This window comes from Xiphophorus couchianus, chromosome 22 (assembly GCF_001444195.1).
Source record: "Xiphophorus couchianus chromosome 22, X_couchianus-1.0, whole genome shotgun sequence".
Lineage (NCBI taxonomy): Eukaryota > Metazoa > Chordata > Actinopteri > Cyprinodontiformes > Poeciliidae > Xiphophorus > Xiphophorus couchianus.
The window spans coordinates 14,502,023-14,521,526 of record NC_040249.1 but is presented as its reverse complement, the minus strand read 5'-3'; the positions used below and the strand labels follow the sequence as shown (position 1 = coordinate 14,521,526).

The 19,504-nt window shown below is 35.5% G+C and overlaps 1 protein-coding gene across 1 annotated transcript in view; it reads left to right on the top strand.

Moving 5' to 3' along the window:
* Positions 1 to 19,504, top strand: part of lmbrd1 (LMBR1 domain containing 1) — a 56,401-nt gene that overhangs the window by 15,218 nt on the left and 21,679 nt on the right. Inside the window, exons 5-9 of the mRNA XM_028007242.1 lie at positions 911 to 978; positions 2,276 to 2,364; positions 9,026 to 9,099; positions 13,501 to 13,626; positions 14,260 to 14,412. Coding sequence (XP_027863043.1) covers positions 911 to 978; positions 2,276 to 2,364; positions 9,026 to 9,099; positions 13,501 to 13,626; positions 14,260 to 14,412 — 510 coding nt within the window. The remainder of the gene's footprint in view (positions 1 to 910; positions 979 to 2,275; positions 2,365 to 9,025; positions 9,100 to 13,500; positions 13,627 to 14,259; positions 14,413 to 19,504) is intronic.

Genomic DNA, 19,504 nt, shown 5'->3' with positions numbered 1-19,504 from the left:
AGCTTTTTGTTTAAAGTTTAAAAAATACATTAATAGCTACAGATAATTCTGATTTACAGTCATCAGGACTACCTGTGCCTAATACTGACTTTGTTCACTTCACTAAATACAGTTTAAGTTTGAGATTTTTTTTTTTTTGTACAATTTTCAAGTATCTCCTTGTAAATACATTCCAGGAAATGGAATATGTCATGCAGTTTTTATAAGCACTTGAGTGCAAAAAGAAAATAAGAATTTGCAACATGATTACAGGAAGAAACAACACAGGGCTGTCTAAAGACCGAGAAGACTGAACTGTGAAAAAGACCCAAGAACATTAAGACATTTAGTAAATGTTTCATGACAGCAGTCTACATTGTTTTCGATACCTCAGTTGAAAACAATTTGCCCGTCATGTGGAGCAAAATTTAAGCCAGATGGATCAAAACCAGGTAGTAGTTTGTCTAAAATTCACTGTGATGAAAACATGTTGTTCAACCTTGTGCCACGTCATTCAGTCGTCTGTTTTAGGTCCTTTTATTTTAATTTTGCAGATGACATTTGTTTTAAACTCCTCTCTTTGGAAGTTTTTCGAGTGAGTGATGGTACAAATCAGTAATTAGTGAGTATGATCTATCAGCCACAGCAATGTACTGCTCTCCTTGCCATGTGTCAGTTTTGAGCTGAGCGAGGCACTTTCTCACAAAGATAAGAAGGTCTTTTGTGTAGGAACTTTAAAAGCACCTTGAATGGCACGGGATGTGAAATGCTATCTCCGCAGTCACACTGGATCTACGTCCACTTTGTCTTGCGTGCACTTGCTATAGTCCTTATCTAAATGCAGTCTGAGCTTCTTATCATATTCACAGTGAATAATAATATTTCACTTTATGACCATGATTGACGAATTTAATTATTTCTTACATTACAGCAAGTGAAAAATGCTCTGAAGTACACGGTTGGATTTGTCCTCGTCTGCGTGGCGCTCCTTTTAATTGGGTGAGTTTTAGACATGAATTGCTTCTTCTGCTTCACTACATAAAAGGTAAAGGGGGTGTAAATACATTATTGTGTTGATAATGAGAAGAAAACCCTTTCAAACAACTAAAGCAATATTTGTCTGCCCACGATAAAACATCAAGAGGGAAAAAACACCTCTGTTTACAAAAAGACATATTTTGTTGATAGGAGTCTAAACTAAGTTATGTGAATCCTCATACCCAAATCACCTTCAGAGGGAGTATCAGACCTTCCCTTGTGTTGATCTATATTGAATTAAGAAATGCAGTATGTACTGGCGCACATATTCAGTCATGTTCTATTTATCTTCAGATTTTACACAGGTTGCTTTCAGTAACATCAGGGAAACTTAATGGATTTCTTTGGGAGCTGTGACAGCAACATAGCTAGAGTCCAACCTGTGCGATTGAATGTGCTCTCTGAACCATAAAATGGGACTTTGAAGGAAAGCTTATTTGCTTTGAGAAATAAAGAGCACATGGCTATACTGTCTCACACATAGAAGTTTAGAAGATACAATGTAGACCAAAGTAGTATAAATGCTCTTTTACTAAATAAACTCTAACTGTTGCCGCTTTATCCTGTCAGTGGTTGGTTTATTGCTCTGAATTTTTATTGCGATGCTGAAATACCAAGAGGTCATTGTCCAGTCAGTCGGTATTTAGTTGAAGTTACAAGGTTGGACAGCTGGACACCAGTTTTGTTTTGATACAAGTCTAGAGATGTTGGTGTTAAAAATGTAAATCTACTTTATAGAAGTTTGCAACAACAAAAAACAATGGTCTGGAATGGTCAGATGTTTTTCTGCTCAAACATTTTACACCGGGTAAAATAAGTGTGGAACACACCATACTTTTTCTAGTGGAGCATAAAGTTTACACCATTGTAAAAAATAAAATAAAAATCCAAACACAAAAGTCCATACATTTATTTGTAAGAAATTGAAAGGTCATAAGTAATAAGTATTAAACACAGAAATAAAATAAACCATTGTCCTGTCTAACAGACCTAATTTGCACACCCATCCCCTGGTTTTGAATTCTGCATACAAGTACTTCAATGGGCACTAAAAACTGAAAAACAGATTGAAATTACTTATCAATTATCTACATGCTCCAAAATCCACAGCATATTTTCTGTGTGAAAGCTTTGTTTTCTTGTCGCTCCCTTAATGGGTTTCAGCTGTCGGTGGATAGGCTTGCTTTGAATTTTCAGATTATGAAAAGCGTAATAATATTCAAAGAGGAGCTGTCTGTTTTTATTATTATTCTTTCAGAGCATTTGTTCCACTTGAGGCCCCACCTGGACAAAATTCCACTCAGTGGGAGAAGGTGCAGTACCTTTTTGATGAGCTTGGCAGTAGCCGTAAGTACAGCCACTACGAAACATACTTCCTGTAATTTTCAGCAAAACCTGAATTTTAAATATCTTCCGGTTGTTATAATTACCCTTGAAGTCCATTCAGATTAATTTTTTGACTTGACACCTTTTATTTCTTTATGCATTCATCATTTACTGTCTCATATTTTTCTTCAACTGCTACACAGCCTTATTGGTTAATGTAATTTTTAGGATTTATAGAAATAGTTTGACTCTATAAAAAAAAAAAGAGAGAGAGAGACATTTGTGACTTTTTCCAGTCTCTCTGTATGAACTGTAATTAATTTAGTTTTAGTTTACTTCTTGTGAGCACTTTATTAAGTATTTATATAAGGAGCAGAGGTGACATTACATTTCATGTGAGTCAGTGTTATGTCTTAAAATGATATTTCATTATTTTAAAACTGCCGCCACATGTTAGTTGTGTGAATTCCTGGCATTCACAGCTGTGTGTTTCCTAGAAAATGTAGGCCATTACTTTAATGATGACACTTCCGAAAGTCTGCCAATATTTAAAAAAGAGTTTAATGAAAGAGATTTTACTAAAAAACATCAATTAATCATTAAGTTCTTTATTGATTACTATGGAATGTTTCATGTTCAGTCATAACTACTTAATTGCCATCTTACCACATTTAAGTCATTTATTTTCTTTTTATTTGCACCTGTTAAGAGCTGGAATTAACCTTTATTTAATCTGCATAAAAATATTATAGTAGGAGTTTCTGACAATCAATGCTTTTTTGAGCAGATTTAATCACAATTACCTCTAATGCAAAAATCTTCAGTTTTGATGTTTGTTCCAATATAATTGTTTATTGTCACATTTGTTTTCCTTTGACTAAAAGCCATGTTTTAAATGAAATAACTCCTCTCTTGTGTTCACAAATCAGAGTGAAAACAGCCATCTGGTGTAGATTCTAGGCTCTTGACCTCTGGTCAATGTGACCATTTAATTCAGCAATCAACAGCTTTATAAAGATTGTGCCAACAATATGTTTTAATTTTTTCTGAAATTGATTAAACAAAAACAATTCTTTAAAATGGTTCAGTAATTCAATAAATACTAAATTAAGTATTTTATGCATTGTCATATGCAATACAGTAGAATCTGGAACAAATGCAAAAACATAAAATGCATATGCATTTTCCCCAGTTTGTTTTTTAAAATTTTCTAGCATAAATTGTATCATAAAATCTTTAGGAAATAGCTTTTCCCCACCACACTAATACACACATCTTTACTTTTAAATTAGAATAAGGCCTTTTACTGTTTCAGTGCTAATGCAGGAACTTTAGCTAGTATGGATTACTAACAGTTGCGTGGCATGTTGCCATATGGGGACCAAAGAGAAAGTTGAACCATCTGCCTCTGTGCTTAAGTGGAATCTCCTAAGCGATGTCCCTAACCTTCCTCATTGGTGCAACGGGGGAAATTGCTGGGCTGCAGAGGAAATTTGAGCATCATCCTTTTTTCTAATTCCCAGATTCTTTTTTTTCCAGATGGGAAGTTAATTGTGTGAAGAAAAAACCCTTTGGCCACATAACTCTCCTGACTTTTCTGGAACAACAGTTCATTAAAGCTGCTACATCTTTTAATAGTTATAACATTACACATGTTAAACCAGTGTTCCTTGATTGTTTTACAGATCAGTACTGTAGTTCTTGATTTCTTATTCAGGGCCAGGACAGTATAGTTTTCTAATTTTTGGCTTTGCCTTAGGGAAGTACCTGAGGCTGGCTTGTAACATTTAACTTTTCTTTTAATTAGCATAGAGAAGAACAGCTTCACTTGACTGCACATAGAGACACACAAAATTATGTTGCCATATTTCTATGGGACAATCTATCTATGAAACTAACTTAACGCATTTTTGCAATTTTTTGACTAACTGACAAATTTGCAGCACTATGATCAACTGTTGGATTTTAAACATTATTGTCCATTGAATAGCACTTTTTTGTATTCTACTGGGAGAACCTAACCTGATCAGATAATAATCAGATTGAATCACACATCTTTTGGAGGCAAGCCCAGTGCAGAGACCCTGCCCCAGAATCTTCAGAGCCCATGAAACATATTATTAATGTCCCAGTACTAATCGCCTTCTAATCGCTCTAATTGCCTTCTAATCGCTCTATATGCTGAATTTGGTCACCTTCTGTGGCTTGTTCAGAGAGGATCAATGGATGGATGGACAGACGGACTAATCATGTCTACACAGTTGTTTAACTGCAGATGATTGGCTTTCACTGTCTCAAAGCAGTTACCAAAATGGCATAATATTGTTTAGATAATTCAATGCAAGAAGGTGGGAAAATGTTTATTTTTTTTGTTTTATTATTTTTTTTAAATGAATAACGTATTGATGTTATGGATCTTTATCATTAACTTCCAGTTAAGAATAGTTTTTCCATATGTCCATATCCAGCTTTTTGCGACTTTACATGTGCTGCGGTTTATCATAGTCTGTGTTCCAACATATGGCTGCCTTTGTAGCTGCTTTTGATGATTCTGTTATTTCACCGAAATTCCACTGATGTAGGGCGCCAGAGCTAAAGGAGCTCCTGAAAGAACACCTTTGTGCATGAGGCTCATACATGAACACAAGCCTGAAGGGCTATATGTGGAGAGAGATAAGACCTTCCTCATTCCACTGGTTTTTGAATTGACACTATACAGATGTGGAAGCATAACCAATAATGGACAATATTTCCTACGTATAATCCCTGGAAAATCTGCTTGAGAAACGAAGAAGACTGGCAGCAAACATCCATCCTTCGCTTTGTGTCGAGCCTATGAGCAGAATGTTCTCTCTACAGAACAGGAGGCTATTGTCTTTTTCACTAAGCACACCACCAAACAAAGGAAGTAAGATTGCAATGAAACACCCGGGAATCAGAAAAAGGTATTCAAATGTTAATGTTCAGCCTGGCTGTCAGACTTCAAAGTTTCCTTATTGCATAGAATGAGGACAACATATATATTATATCACCCTTTTTCGCCCTTGTACACATATGAACTGTCTCTAGAAGAATGTGATTAATGATGTAAACAGCACACATTATACATGCCCTGAATACTGACTTAATTTTGCAATTGAAATGCTGCTGTCAAGGAGATAGACAAGGAGAGACCCACCTATGACCATGGTGACAGGTGGTCTGGGCTTTATGAAGTTGCTGTTGAGTGGATGAGGGATATTTATAAAAGGACAAATGTGTGGCTTTTTACTTAGAATGCTGTGACAGGTGGGATCTTGACAGGGGAGTGAGGCAATCACTCTTCTCATCAATCCCTGTCTTCTAACTTTATCTCTGGCAGCTGGCCTGACACCTACTGTTGTGCTTTCCTGATAGGTGGTCCTCTTTCTCTCTCGTGGGTTACACACATTAACTCAACCTATATAAGCTGAAAAACCAAGCTGTTTGAACACCTATTGTGTAAAGCCTTAAATCTAAGGGGAATGTGATTACTAATATCCTCCGTCCTTGTCTAAAAGAACAGAATATCTAAGTTACAAGAATATTTATCTCAAATCCCATTGTAGTTTTTAGGGCTTTCATTTCATATTTCTGACCTAAATTATTTGCTATGGTGTACTGCAGCAATTCAAAAGTTCCATTTGCAAATTTAACATCTTGAAAGAGATTCTGGAGATAAAACAATATAATTTTAACCTAATGAAAATATCCCAAATTTTATCTAGGATACTTGTACAAGATTATATTTCAATTCACTTCAGATTACTTCAGTTGTATGAATTTCAATTCAAATTCATTCTTATTTGCAACATTGCAACATCATTACAGTAGTGTACTAAAATTCTTGAATTATTATTGCAGAGTAAAGTTAATTTTGTAAGAAAAAGTAATAGTCAATTGGCGTTCCAAAAAAAACAATTAAAGAAGACATTATAAATAATATTGTAGGAAATAGTAAATTTCAAAGTCTTCGTACTTTGTTACTCTGAATACATAAAGCCTGAAGTGGCTGCAGGAAAATTCAGATGTTCAGTTTTTCAGGCAGTTTAATATCCTGATGGCTTGTGGATAGAAATTGTTCTTAAATTTGCTGGTGCATGTCGGTATGCTTCTGCACCAACTGCCTGACTGGAGAAGCATGAACAGCGTGTAGCTGGGATGGCAGAGGTCAGAGATGATCTTGTCTGCCTTTCTTTTACAGTCCAGTCTGTGAAGTTGCTGGAAGGCTGGCAGTTCAGTCCTGGTAATGCGTTGTGCCAATCTAATCACCTTTTGTAAAACCTTTGCTGTCCAGAGCATTACAGCTGCCATACCTGGCTGTGACATGCCCTGCCTGAAAAATCTCAACTGGCAGGCCACCTTTCATCTGCCTGTCAGGAGGCCCAAGATTCTGTTTCCAAAAGAAGTAACGGTTAGCAAATCCCGTATCCTCATTGATGAGTAAGGTTGTAACAATACAACCAGACTACACCATGAGGTGATTCACAAAATCTATGTTTGGCTAGTCCAGTTATTTTGCTGGTGGTTTGTCTAATTCCATAGTGACCCTCATGTCATGTGTTGTGCTTTTACAAATAGAATAAAGGTTTTTGAATCCCATACTGTGTTTTAAAGATTCTCAGATCAGTGTAGAACTGTCCAGTTTGGGTTTAATGAGGGAGTGTGGTGGGCTGCTTTTTTGGGTCTTTGTGACATAAATAAAAATGTGAGACTCTTTAAAATGATAGAGAAAGCAGCACAACTCAGCACTATCTCCAACACAGATTCTAGCACCTGTGTTTTTAGGAGCTAAAGACAAGTCAAGGTTTTCCAAATCATTTGCATCATGTCTGTCACTGTTTTTGTTTTTCTACCGGGAAGCCAAAGTACCGCCAGATAAAATATGTAAAAGTGGTGGGTGCTTCACTTATGGTTTTATAACAGTTTTCTGGTTCAGTCCAGCTAAAACTTCTTATTAGTTTACTCTGTCAATCAAAAGGATAACTCAAGAACAACTTCATTTATTATTTCACAATGTGACTCTCAAACACAGATACAGAAAGCCTGAAACTATAACACACTCACCTTCTTGTCTGGTGCATAAAGTGTCTCTTCACCAGAAGATGACTGCTGCTGGCCATAAAAATCTAACACTTCCTGAGACTTTGGTGAGCAATACTGTGAGATCTTGTACCGCCCTATGTTGTTGCACTCCAAATTTCATCCTGGGTGAAATATTACTATTAAAAGCAGAGCTGTGACTATTATATCATCTGTGGATCAGTTTAACAAAAAAACAAACATCAAAAAAAGCAGTTTCTGCAGAAAGTATGATCTAGGCTTTCATAAATCAACTTTGTTTACTAAAGTCTTTGTAATACTTATGTTTCTTAATCTTTAAACTAGCTTATTAAACATAATTATGTAGATTTTTAACTTATTAAACCAATGATCTTTATAATAAAATATTTTTTTTCAATAGCTATAGCAAAGCTTAACTGAACTACATTTATATATTATTTTTCTAGTCCTGGTCACATTGTATGCACACACCTTCATGCAATGTCTTCCACATTAATGCTCCCCACATAACATGGGTCAGGAGTTGAGCTAAAATCAAAATTGCATGCTTCCGTCTACAATGCCTCGTGAAAGTATTCACCCCCATTGCCATGTTTTGTGTTTTGTTACCTCAAAACATGGAATTAAATTTTTTTTTTTTTTAGGGTTTGTGTCATTTCATTTACAGAACATAACTTTCAACATTTCATTTTCCTTTTATTGTGAAGCAAACAACAAACAGGACAAAAATAACAAACCACTTATGTGTGTATAACTGTTCACGCCTCTAAATTCAGCATTTTGTAGAGCCTTCTGTAGCAGTGATAGCTGAAGTTTGCTTTGGATAAATCCTTATGAGCTCGCCACAACTTACCATTGGGATTTTTGCCCATTCCTCAAATCAAAACTGCCCCAGCTCCTTCCAGTTAAGTGCTTTCCACTGGTGACCAACAATTTTTAAGTCGGACCACAGATTCTCAATAGGATTGACATTTTGCCTTTGACATTCCAGTACATATCCGCGTGATGTTTTCTGTTAAACCACTCTCGTGCTGCTTTAGCAGTATGCTTTGGCTCATTGTCGTGTTAGAAGACAGACCATCAACCCAGTCCCAAATTACTGAGAGACTGAAACAAGTTTTGCTCAAAAATATCCCTGTATTTATTACCATCCTTCTTCCCCTCGATCTAATCAGTTTTCCAGTCCAATCTGATGAAAAACATTGCCACAGAACAATGGTGCCACCACCATAATTTACTGTGGAGATGGTCCTCTCGGGGCGATAAAATGTCTTAATTTTGCACCAGACATAGTGGTTTCAATGGTGGCGGAGTTCAATTAAAATATTATTCTACTGAAACATAATACTCAGTTTAAATACTAGCATCTTTTAAAGTACAAAAAAACATAATTAAGCATATTAGTCAGAGATAGTACAACATCTTTACTTTCTATTTAAAAATGCAACTGGCTGTTGATTAACATTTACTTTGGTAAAGAAAAACCTTTTTAAAATACAACGAAAATGTACAACAAAAAGTAGCCTTTTAATGTGAGATGTATTAAGATTTTCCCTCAATGCTTAGGGAGAATCTACAATGGTTTCCTTTTCTCTTACAGATGGTCTTCCTGCTCTATCCTTCTCGATCAGCTCTTTGACCTTGATTGGTATGTTGGCAGTGATCACTTACACGGTGAGTCGAGATCTATTAGAATATTTTTTTTAATGTTTTTTTTTCTCGTAATTTTTAATTAGAATGGAGAAAGAGTTCAAAATCTTTACAGTCTTGTGACTTTGATTTTTCTTAAATAGACTTTTCAAAATAAATGGAAATGTCTTTGTGAGACATTATTTACTAGTCATATCTGTGTTTATCGTATGATATTCATGTTCTTTGTCTTTGTGATATAGTTGTGATTGAGAGGCTTTTAATGGCAGAACTTTGTCATTTTAAAGCTCTGACATTCAATCACTCAAAATACTCAGACTGCTGTCACTTCACCTGAACACCTGAGACTCTTCATGATGTATTGGTGCATCTTATAGGCTTATCAACCACTTATTTGCTGTCTATTTATATACATAGATCTCCCTTAGTGCACATTAATAAATGCCTTGATCCCCATGGCATTTTGCGATTTCTTTTATTTTTGATCAGAAATCATTTACTCTTTAATGGTGTCCACTTTTCATAGCATTATCTTTATAACTGGAATGTGAATATTCCCCAAAGCTGATGTTACTGATGTTAGAGCCACATAATGTGTAATGGTTTCTGCTGCAGAGAGACGCATGCAGAAAAAATTCCCTGTGCTATCGGATCTGAGACTGAGAATAAAAGTGACAGTCAACTCCAATCTATCCAGTTTCTGTTGAGCTAAAAGAGTCCTGTTTGACAAATGATACAACCATACAACTGAATGTGGAACTGTTGATGAATAAAACACTAAGTAGCCAAGTAAATTGTAAAACCAATCTCCCTTTAGGACATACAATTAGTCTCAGCTGGGATTTTCTTCACCGTTTTCACATGCCTTTCACAGTTCTCTATAGAGTAGATAATTACCTAGTTCAATTGGACAGTGGTACTGTGCTCAGATTTGCACTGACCAGTCTTGCTATGGACCTGGTGAATGCTCTGTGGAAATCAAGATTCCCACAGTGTCTTTGTTTTTGATCATCTTGTTTTTTGAAGTCAGTCAGAAAAATAAGCCCCTCAGGCTGCAGCTGCAAGTAGCCTTCTCTTTTTTTGGTTGTCACTGGTTGCAGAAGCCACTGTGTATCATTTCATTGTCTTCATTTGAACGTTATTCTAAAAGAAAAAAATATATACATTAGTGGCGTTCAACCCAAATTTGCAATGATCTCTAAAGCTTAATATTTAAAACATGTTTACACTGCACCCAGCAATCTTAATTGTGTATTACAAACTCATCTGCTTGTTTTTAGCAGAGATCTAGCTTTATCCCCATGTAATGTGAAGAGTATAAAACATGACAACTTTGTGCCGTGTACATAATGCTGTCAAAAATCCAAAGTGAAGCAAAGTTCTGATGTGTTTGCTTCTTTAAAAATCTAAGTTTGTGTTCATTGACATATCTCAGACCAGCTTCCAATAACAGGTCTAATTAGGCCGTTTCACCAAAGCAAAGCAAGAGATGTGAAACTCCAAATGCATTTATTTTTCATCTTAAATATTTGACCCAGCTTTGATCTATCATGATCATATGTTGTTGCAGATCATATCATTTGACCTTAATTTGCCACAATTAAAGTCTACAAAGTTAGTAGTTAAAAAAATGCTATAGATATGTGTTATCCTTGAGACCCCATTGATGTACCTTCACTCTGTCTTTGTTTGTCCTTTCCAATAATACCAACAGTTACATTGCCGTACTGCATATTCAAACACACGCGTACTTACTGTATGTCTTCCCAAAAAAATTCCAATCACCTTCACTGTTTTAATCCTTCATTTATATTATCTTGTTACTGTTTTGAAATAATATTGACAGAATAGCAAGTCTCAAGTGATGAGGTAGAAAAATAAAACAGGCTGCCTTAGTATGCTTAGTTTTTGTCTTGTGTTATTAAGTAAACTGTTTAAGTTTTTAGTCAAACAGCTTAGTGTTTGACTAAGAAAGTAGCAGCAAACTACGACACTGATCTGAGACATTTTTACATATACAGTCTGCTGATATGATCACCACTATAAAGCAGAAAAGTGAATAATTTCTTTAAAAACAGCATTTCTCTCTACTGAGGGTTTCAAGTTGAAATGATAATTAGCATTTGTCCTGTGAGAGTTTCTCCATCTTGCTGCAAATTTAATTTGATCAAATTTCTGTATACTGGAAATAAGGTATTATAATTACTAATTTATGGTAGCCCTTTTTAAAAACCCCAATCATCCTTTTAGGTAAAACTCCCTTTTGGTAAAAACAACCTCACTCTACACTCTCAATCACTAAGCAAATGAGACTTTCTTAAAGCACATATAATTTTGCTACCTGTCTAATAACAATGTTGCCATTAAAATTGCAAAACAAAAAAAAAAATAGGGTTACTATTTTTTTATTCTCAGTTAAAAAGATATATATATAGAGAGAGCGAGAGGCACCTCTCTTTCGCTCACTCGCTCTCTTCACAAAATCTTTTGTCAACAAAGAGCAAAAAGAAAATTTTGGGTTTGAAAGGCTCATCAACTTGTGATTGAGCCCCTGCTTGACCATAGACAACCTACAACAAATATGAAATGGCATCAGATTTATTTTTTAGCATCATTGTTTATGAGACCACAGTCCTTTTGTGATGATCATTTTCTTTAGCATATGAACTTTTCAGAATGAGATCAACCTGATTTTTTTTTCTTAAACAGGTAAAGGTCATTTGTGTTGAACTTAGAGCCATCTAATGATCAAGTCGCAGATGCTAACTGAATAAATAGCTGATTCCTTTCCAAGACTGTAGGAGGATTTAACTAAGACTCAAATAACAATAAAATAAATCTGCATAAAATCTGAAACCTAAGTAGTTGTTTCCATAAGAAAGGGACCTTGAGCATCCCCGAATGTAAATTCTAAGCTCACAAAAACTCAACAGTTTTATTTAACTCACTCTGCTCCACTTCCTCTTCCTTTTGGCTTCACCATCACAAGTATATAAAGCAACAAAGGGGAGGCTTGTGTTGGAAACCTGTATCCAACTAAATCTTCCTCTTTCCTCTCAGCAGGCATAGGGATCACTCTCTCTCTCCGAGTCTTCTTATTAGCCAACACTCACATGGAGCCACACACATGCACATTCCTCTCTTTTCTAATAAGGCATTTCTGGTTATTATTGACTGTGGTTGGTGTTAAAATCAATTTGATCAGCGTGCGTCATTATACTTAAACTGGAAATGTGAACTCAGAACGGCAGAAGTTATTTTAGATTTCTACGGTGTAGTTGCACATTTGAAAGGGGAGGGAAATGTTTCTCGTGGGATCTGGGACAGGTTTTCCTTTTATGAGTGTATTTGATATTCGGGACATGCTCTGGCCTTAAGAGCTTCATGATTCATTGCAGGAGGCGACATTCGCCCATAGCATAGATCCATTGCAGAGACTAATAATAGTGTAGCCTGACTTTGTATCCCATGTGGCTTTTTTAATGCTGCCTTAACACTCAAACTGATAAGTTATTTTACAAAAAGAATGAAGTAAAATGTTTCAGGGCTTGAAAGGTTGCAGCATGTTTTGAAATGATCTTCACACAGAATGACAGTTTTATTTTGGCCCAATATAATAGCACTCCTGAAAGTTTGTAAAAGCAATGGTACACAGTAAATGCATTTGACTGGTGCCTTTAGTTTTATTTCTAATGAATGGCTTTGTTTTCTTTTTATTAAACATTCCCTTCATATTTTTTATATAAAAGATCTTTTCAAGTGGCTAAATACCCCATAATTTGAATTACCATTTTATTTTTGGTTACATAACCCATTGCTGTTTTTTGGGGGTTTTTTTTACATTGATGCTCCTGTATGTCTCTTTCTGTCTAACTGCTATTGTTTATCATCATTGCTCCCAGTCAAATAAAAAAAAAATTAAAACACCAACTAAAAGAGAAATAAAAAAATTAAGAAAATGTAATGTGGAGTCCAGATTTTTCTCTACAGGCCGATTTGTTGTTTTAAGTAAGAATAAATCTGAAATTCAGAGTTAAAGGACACTCCTGTCACATGGGGGCACTGTTAAGCTGTAAATGCATCAGTGTGATATAAGGCAGTGATATCCACACAAAATGGTTGCAGCAAATTTTTCAATAAGCCTTAGCACAATTATAGATTCCACCATTTTAATCTTTTTTTTTTCCCTGTGCCAAAAATGACACCGCCTAGGAGGCCAGGATCTGTGGGATTTTTGCTGTGCACGCACGCGCATATGTGCGTTCATGTGTTTGCTTACCCTCATTTGACTGTTGTCATGTGCCACAATGTGATGGGTTTGCCACCAGGCAGGAGTGACTGTGTGTGGGAGGATACCCGTGGCATATGTGCCACCCTTGCTCTGACAATAGTGTGTGATTATAATGGTACTTTTGCATCTTGCAGGCATATGGAATGTCTGTCATGCCTTTGAATCTGATAAAAGGCACACGAAGTGTCGCGTACGAACGCCTTGAGAACACAGAGGACATTGACGAGGTTGAACACCAGATAGAAAATCTGAAATCCAAGGTAGGTCTTTAAGTGGTATGACCTGTCTTCAGTGCACATACAAGTGGCATAAACATGAATATGTTGAAATTTCATTGAATTGCATCAAAATTAATATATTAGCATATCTATACCAACAGAAATACATGTTTATTTGCTATTTTCTCTTGTCATGTTAAACATCTGAATCAATGTTGATGATGCAAGGTCCACAAAAAAATGCATTAACTAACAGCTTCACTAAAAAGCCACACACACTGTGTGGTTAAGCACAACCACTTCTTTATTTTTATGCCCCCTGTCTTTGCAAGTTCGTACATAGTGTAAGTTATGTCCTTTTCAAACGCCCACTCAAATTTTTTCTGTCCAAACGGGATATTTCAAGTCAACACATTTTTTAAATTAAGTAAAGTAAGAGTTATGCATTTGTCACTCTTCTAATTTCAATGTTTAATGGTTGCAAATGTGAGGTAGTAATAAAACAAACTATAACATTTAAGTGTATTGATCACTTAATATTTGTAAATATATGCCATTTTTTAAATGTGTGTTAACTGAGTAGTGTTTCTTTGTCACTTTTTTTAACAACCATAACGTATCTAAAGCATACGTATATTTAACAATGCATCTCCTTTCTGTTGGTTTCTTTGGCAGTGTAAGGATGGTCGTCCTCTATCCTCAAAGGACAGACGCAACCTGCAGGAGCTTGAGGGCAAACTACAGGTCCTCCAGCGCAGAGGAAGACACCTGGACATTGCAGAGAGCCATTGTTGCTCTAAAGTTGGCAGTGCTCTCAGACCTGTCAAGGTGAGTCTCCATTGTGAAATTGGCTCCCATTCACAGATGTCAATTTTATGTGCATTGTGGGTAGCGGCCTAAACCAAGGCAAAAACGTGAGGATCTCAATACCCGTTTTGTTCCTTTTCTAAATTTATGTTGGGTTCTTCTGAGAAAACAAAATGTACAGTATGATATTAATGTCTTCTAAGGTTTTTGCAAATATGAAAAGGAAAATTGTGGTGTCCATTTGTTTTTAACCCCTTTTAATCTGATATCCCTGAATAAAATCCAAACCAATCAATTGCCTTCAAAAGCCACCTTAAACTTACATGCCCATGTTAACTGTAGAGGAGCAGCAAAGGTCCACAGGCTGAGTGGGAGGACTCTGGTGTCAAGACAGCCAGTGGTCATTGCGCGGTATGTGGCATATATGCTTGACAGACATGAATTTCCAACAAAATAAAGTGAAGTTTGTGCAAAAGTTGAGAGGCCATCAACATTTGTGGAAGTCACTGTAAACTTGGTATACACGAATCCACAAGTGTTTGGTTCTTGCTGTGTGTTAAAAAATAAAAAAGATAATTTCAACTTGTTTATTTTTAACAGCTTAGACTGCGTCTACCAAAGAGAATCCTAATATTGTAGCTCTCATTTAAACTGCTCTAGATTTACTTTCAGTTCTACTTTACAGCACAGCATATTTACATGAGTCCCACGGGTAGTCTCTTCACCTAATTTACTGTGAAGTCTCTAAGGGAGACTTGTATTTCTCAGACAGGATCTCATAGTTCCCATGAGGTGTACCAAATCAACTGTAAACCTGTGTCATTTTACTCCTTTTTGGTCCTCTCAGCCAGGAGCTCAACTTTAAGCATAGTAATAATATTGTCACTATACTTTTAAGAGGGTTACACATTTGTTATTTTCAATCAGATATTTTTGGTGCATGATGAACTCTTCAACTTATCAGAACAATAACAAACAATGATTTTAAACATAAAGAATGAAAATGAATCTAAAATATAAATATTACTTTAAAAAAGTGCTTTAAGGTATATTCGAGAAGCTAACTTGAATTACAACATTCTATCCCTGAAGAAAGCACTGGAAGGATGCACATTGTTTTTGGACAGATACTTGAATTAGATTTTTTTCCTGAAAATATTACACCTTTTGTCCTTTAGTTCTTGTTATTGAAAGAGTGCGTCAAGAACATGGTGCTAGGATTTTTAGGCTCAAGCTTGTCGTTTGGTCTTTTTGAGTGGAAGAAATCAGTAACTTCTTTTCCCATCAAACTATAGAATTTTTATAGAAAAGGTTAATATATTACACCTTCAAACATTATTTCTGCCATGTGGTTCTCTTTTTCATTAGTGATGATTCTCTCTGGTATATTTACCATTCCCATTTTATACCGTTTTATAGTTTTTCAAGAACTATAAAATGTATTGCCCTGTTCCTGAAAATGCGCTCCACAAATAAATTGCCTTGTCATTTACCCTTCTAAGACCCCGGTCTAGATGACAACAGGGAAAAAGAACAGAATGTCCCATCACTTGCTGTAACAACAGGTTCAATATATTCAGTTTATTAGCAAAAGTCACAACTCTAATCTGTTGAATTGACAATTTGGATCCAATAGTGTTAGAAGCCTGAAAAACGGCTGTGAGGTTAAACAGACAAACCAGACCACAGACATATTATTCAACTGGTGTGACAGAATTACTCATGTCATATCCTTCTGCGAACAAAAAATGGCGTACCTTCCACAGTAATAATGTCTCAATCCGACTCCATTTAACACTTTGTGCTCTATGGTGGTTAAAATAACTCCACATTAGTTTCACCACCTTCTGCTTACACAGGGAAGCATCTGAAATAAGGTGTTTGATGGGCATTACAATGTTTTCCACATCTAGGTATTCATGTCTCACTTCACGCTACCTTCATGCTCTTCTATTTAGGTGTGCATACCTGCATATTCAGTTTACTTGATAATGGATACAAAGTGGCATGTAAGCTTGATATACCATAAATGACTCATCCAAGACAGTGCACAGATTGAATAGTTCATTCTATTTTTATTTGCATCTTCATGTTAGTTCACAGTACTTTCCCCACTGTTGTTTATTTGCTACCATTTGAGTTTGTTCCAGGCTAGCACAAATATTTTAAACCAGTGTCTGTAGTAGTCTGTCTTTGACCAAAGGGGATTGTGGCTAATGACAATCCCCAGACTCAAATTTGAGCAGCAGTATTTAGGGAGATTAATTCACTATATGCTAGGATCCTGGTGCAGAGTGATAAGCAAGACAATTGTGATTTCAGCGGGACCAGTGTTTGCCAGGCACCGACTCATGTTTTTATAATAACAGCAATGGTGAGCTGAGCTACTGAACATGTTGAACATTCCCAGCTGAAAAGGCCTCTCACATAATTGTCAGCATTTGGCTGTGATCATAGAATGAAGTAAAATAAAAAAATCAACCCTTAGTTACAAATGGCCGATTAAAATGTCATGCCCTTTTGTATTAAGAAAGAAAAGCCTCCACATTTGAAAATAAGTATGTTTTAGTGACCTAAAAGTTCCTAGTTATTTTCAATCAATCAATGACTTGGCCTCTAAAAAATGGTTATCTCATATTTATGATTGCATTTAGACAGAAGTTGTTGCAAACCCTGAAAATATACTCACTGCCCCCAGTGGTTGGTATTGGTATAATGAATCTAGTCCAGTCATTGATGCAGCTATTTTTGACCTTCAAACATTTGACATGCATACAGTTTTTGATTATTTTATTAAGAATGTGACATGGTGGCATCATGAAATGGCACTCTGATGCTTGATGGTTTGTGACTTGATATATTTATCAACACTGATTGATAATTGGCAGATCATGTACTAAAGTCTGTTTTTCTTTTTTTTTTTAATGAACAAATGCATTAAATTTAATAGTTTTAATTTTTTTTAATCTAATTATCATAGTGTATTATAGTCTTTTGAGGGAAACGTAATTATTAAAATAATAATTGGCAGGTCATCAAAAAAAAGAAAAAAATCAGAAATCTTTGTTAGCGAGAAAGATCCTGCCTGTTCGGGGCACTTCTACTGGATACACAATGCCAAATGAGGCACAATGTTTGTTAGAGATGTGGTTGTTCCTACAACATCAGTCTGGAAAGAATTACTAGGCATTTTCAAATTGTAGTCCACCTTCCTGTGGTTAGAAAGGTTATTCTCAAATGAATACAAGATAGCTGCTCGTCTTGTCAGCACCGAACGTTGTAGGAGGTTGGTCTGCCAATTACAAGATTTACATCTCCAACTGCAAATATCCCAATTTAGTAAAATGTCAAACTTTATGACAGTATAATTAGAAAAAAAAAATAAGTACAGCTTTTTTGGAAGGGTAGCCAGAGGACGGCTCATTTCTCTAAAAAGTACACAGCAGCACAGGCTAGATTACTAAACTGAAGGCGAACAAACCAGAAGACTACAGATCCTGCCAGTCAATCAGGCAGAAATTTAAAAGTAATTTTCCCCAGTTAATTAAATGTATCAAAACTGTAAATTACCAGAAGACTCTTTTGCTTCCATCTATGCTTTTAGTTTTGTATAAAGATCAACTTTAGGGATCGTCTCTGCATTCCTTATTTCTGATTAGACTTCAAAATTCCAATCTCTGTATACAAACCTGTCGCATTTTTTTGTACGCATTTAAAAAATTGTTGAATTAAAACAAAAGGTTTTTCTATATGCTTGCGTGTGTTGTTTTTCTGAAAAAGATAATTGAAGAAAAAAACACTGTCTGCTTCATACTGTCCTTCAAACACCTTGATGGGAGGATGATGATCTGGGCTTGTTTTGCCTTTTGGGCTCCTGGTTAACTTGCAGTCTCGCATTCTCTTCTAAAATAAAATCTGAGTCTATCTAGTGCGACAGCTGAAGCTTGTCCCAATACCACTATCAGCCCAAGCCCAGTGGTAAACCCATATAAAAATTCATGAAAATGTAATAAAAGTGCTGCAATAACCAGTAGATGTTTTTCAACTCACTTATTGTGGATTAAAGTGAAATTCTGAAAAACAATGTTCTCCAACAGAGACACTGCGTGGAGTTCTGCATCAGACAATCAGCAACGTAGCATTGGTTCTACAGGCTACTTAATGTGTGTTTTTAATTTCTCTTACACTAATTCATTTTGTGTGGTCTGTTGGATAAATAATTGCATAGTGTAGTATGGCTTCTGTTGTTTATCTGAGGTTTTATTTATCTCCTTTTGTGTATTGGGATATATTATGAGGTATTTATTAGATGATCATGCATTAAAATAGAATATTATGACTAAATAAATAATGCCACTTTTCCATAGTTTGACTTAAAGTAATTAGTTTCAACACTTAGTCATTGTTCTTCTTGTCTGAAACAAGAAAAAAAAGCTTCACCTAAAAGTTTCTCCGCTAAAACGCTGCAATTTGTCAGATGTCATATGCATATTCCTCTCTTTTTATTCACTACAATAACACAAGTCAAAATGTTAGTTTGAATTCAGCCAAGCAGTATTTGTTTTTTCTAGTCTATAGTTTTTCTAGAGAGTTGAGTGCCGACACAGCTTTTGTTTCTGTTCATGTGAGTACAGAAGTGAATCCTTACAAATATTGTGCTTTAATTACCTAACCACTACATTACGTCAGTACAGTTAAACCATCAGAAAGATGATTATATTGTATTTCATTTGTATATATTTTTTCTGCCCTTTCGTATCAGGTGAATAACATCACTCGATACCAATGGTAATGCTGATACATTTGTGAATCACGTGACATAGTTAAGTTAGAAAACAGATAACTTTATATGTTAAGCCACAAATACTACTTACTAATTTCTCCATGACATGTTGAGTGAAGTATCAGGAATTTAAGTAATTTAGATGATTTATAGATGAGTAGCAGATTAGTAAACATGTTAATGAATCTCTTGTAATACATTTCATATGTGCCTTTTCTGTATAATTTTATCATTTATTGAAAATTAATATCCTTATTGTATAACATTAAGAGCTCAAATTGTTAGTTTTCAGAATGTATTATATATTTGGCTTTTACCAACCTTTTCCCT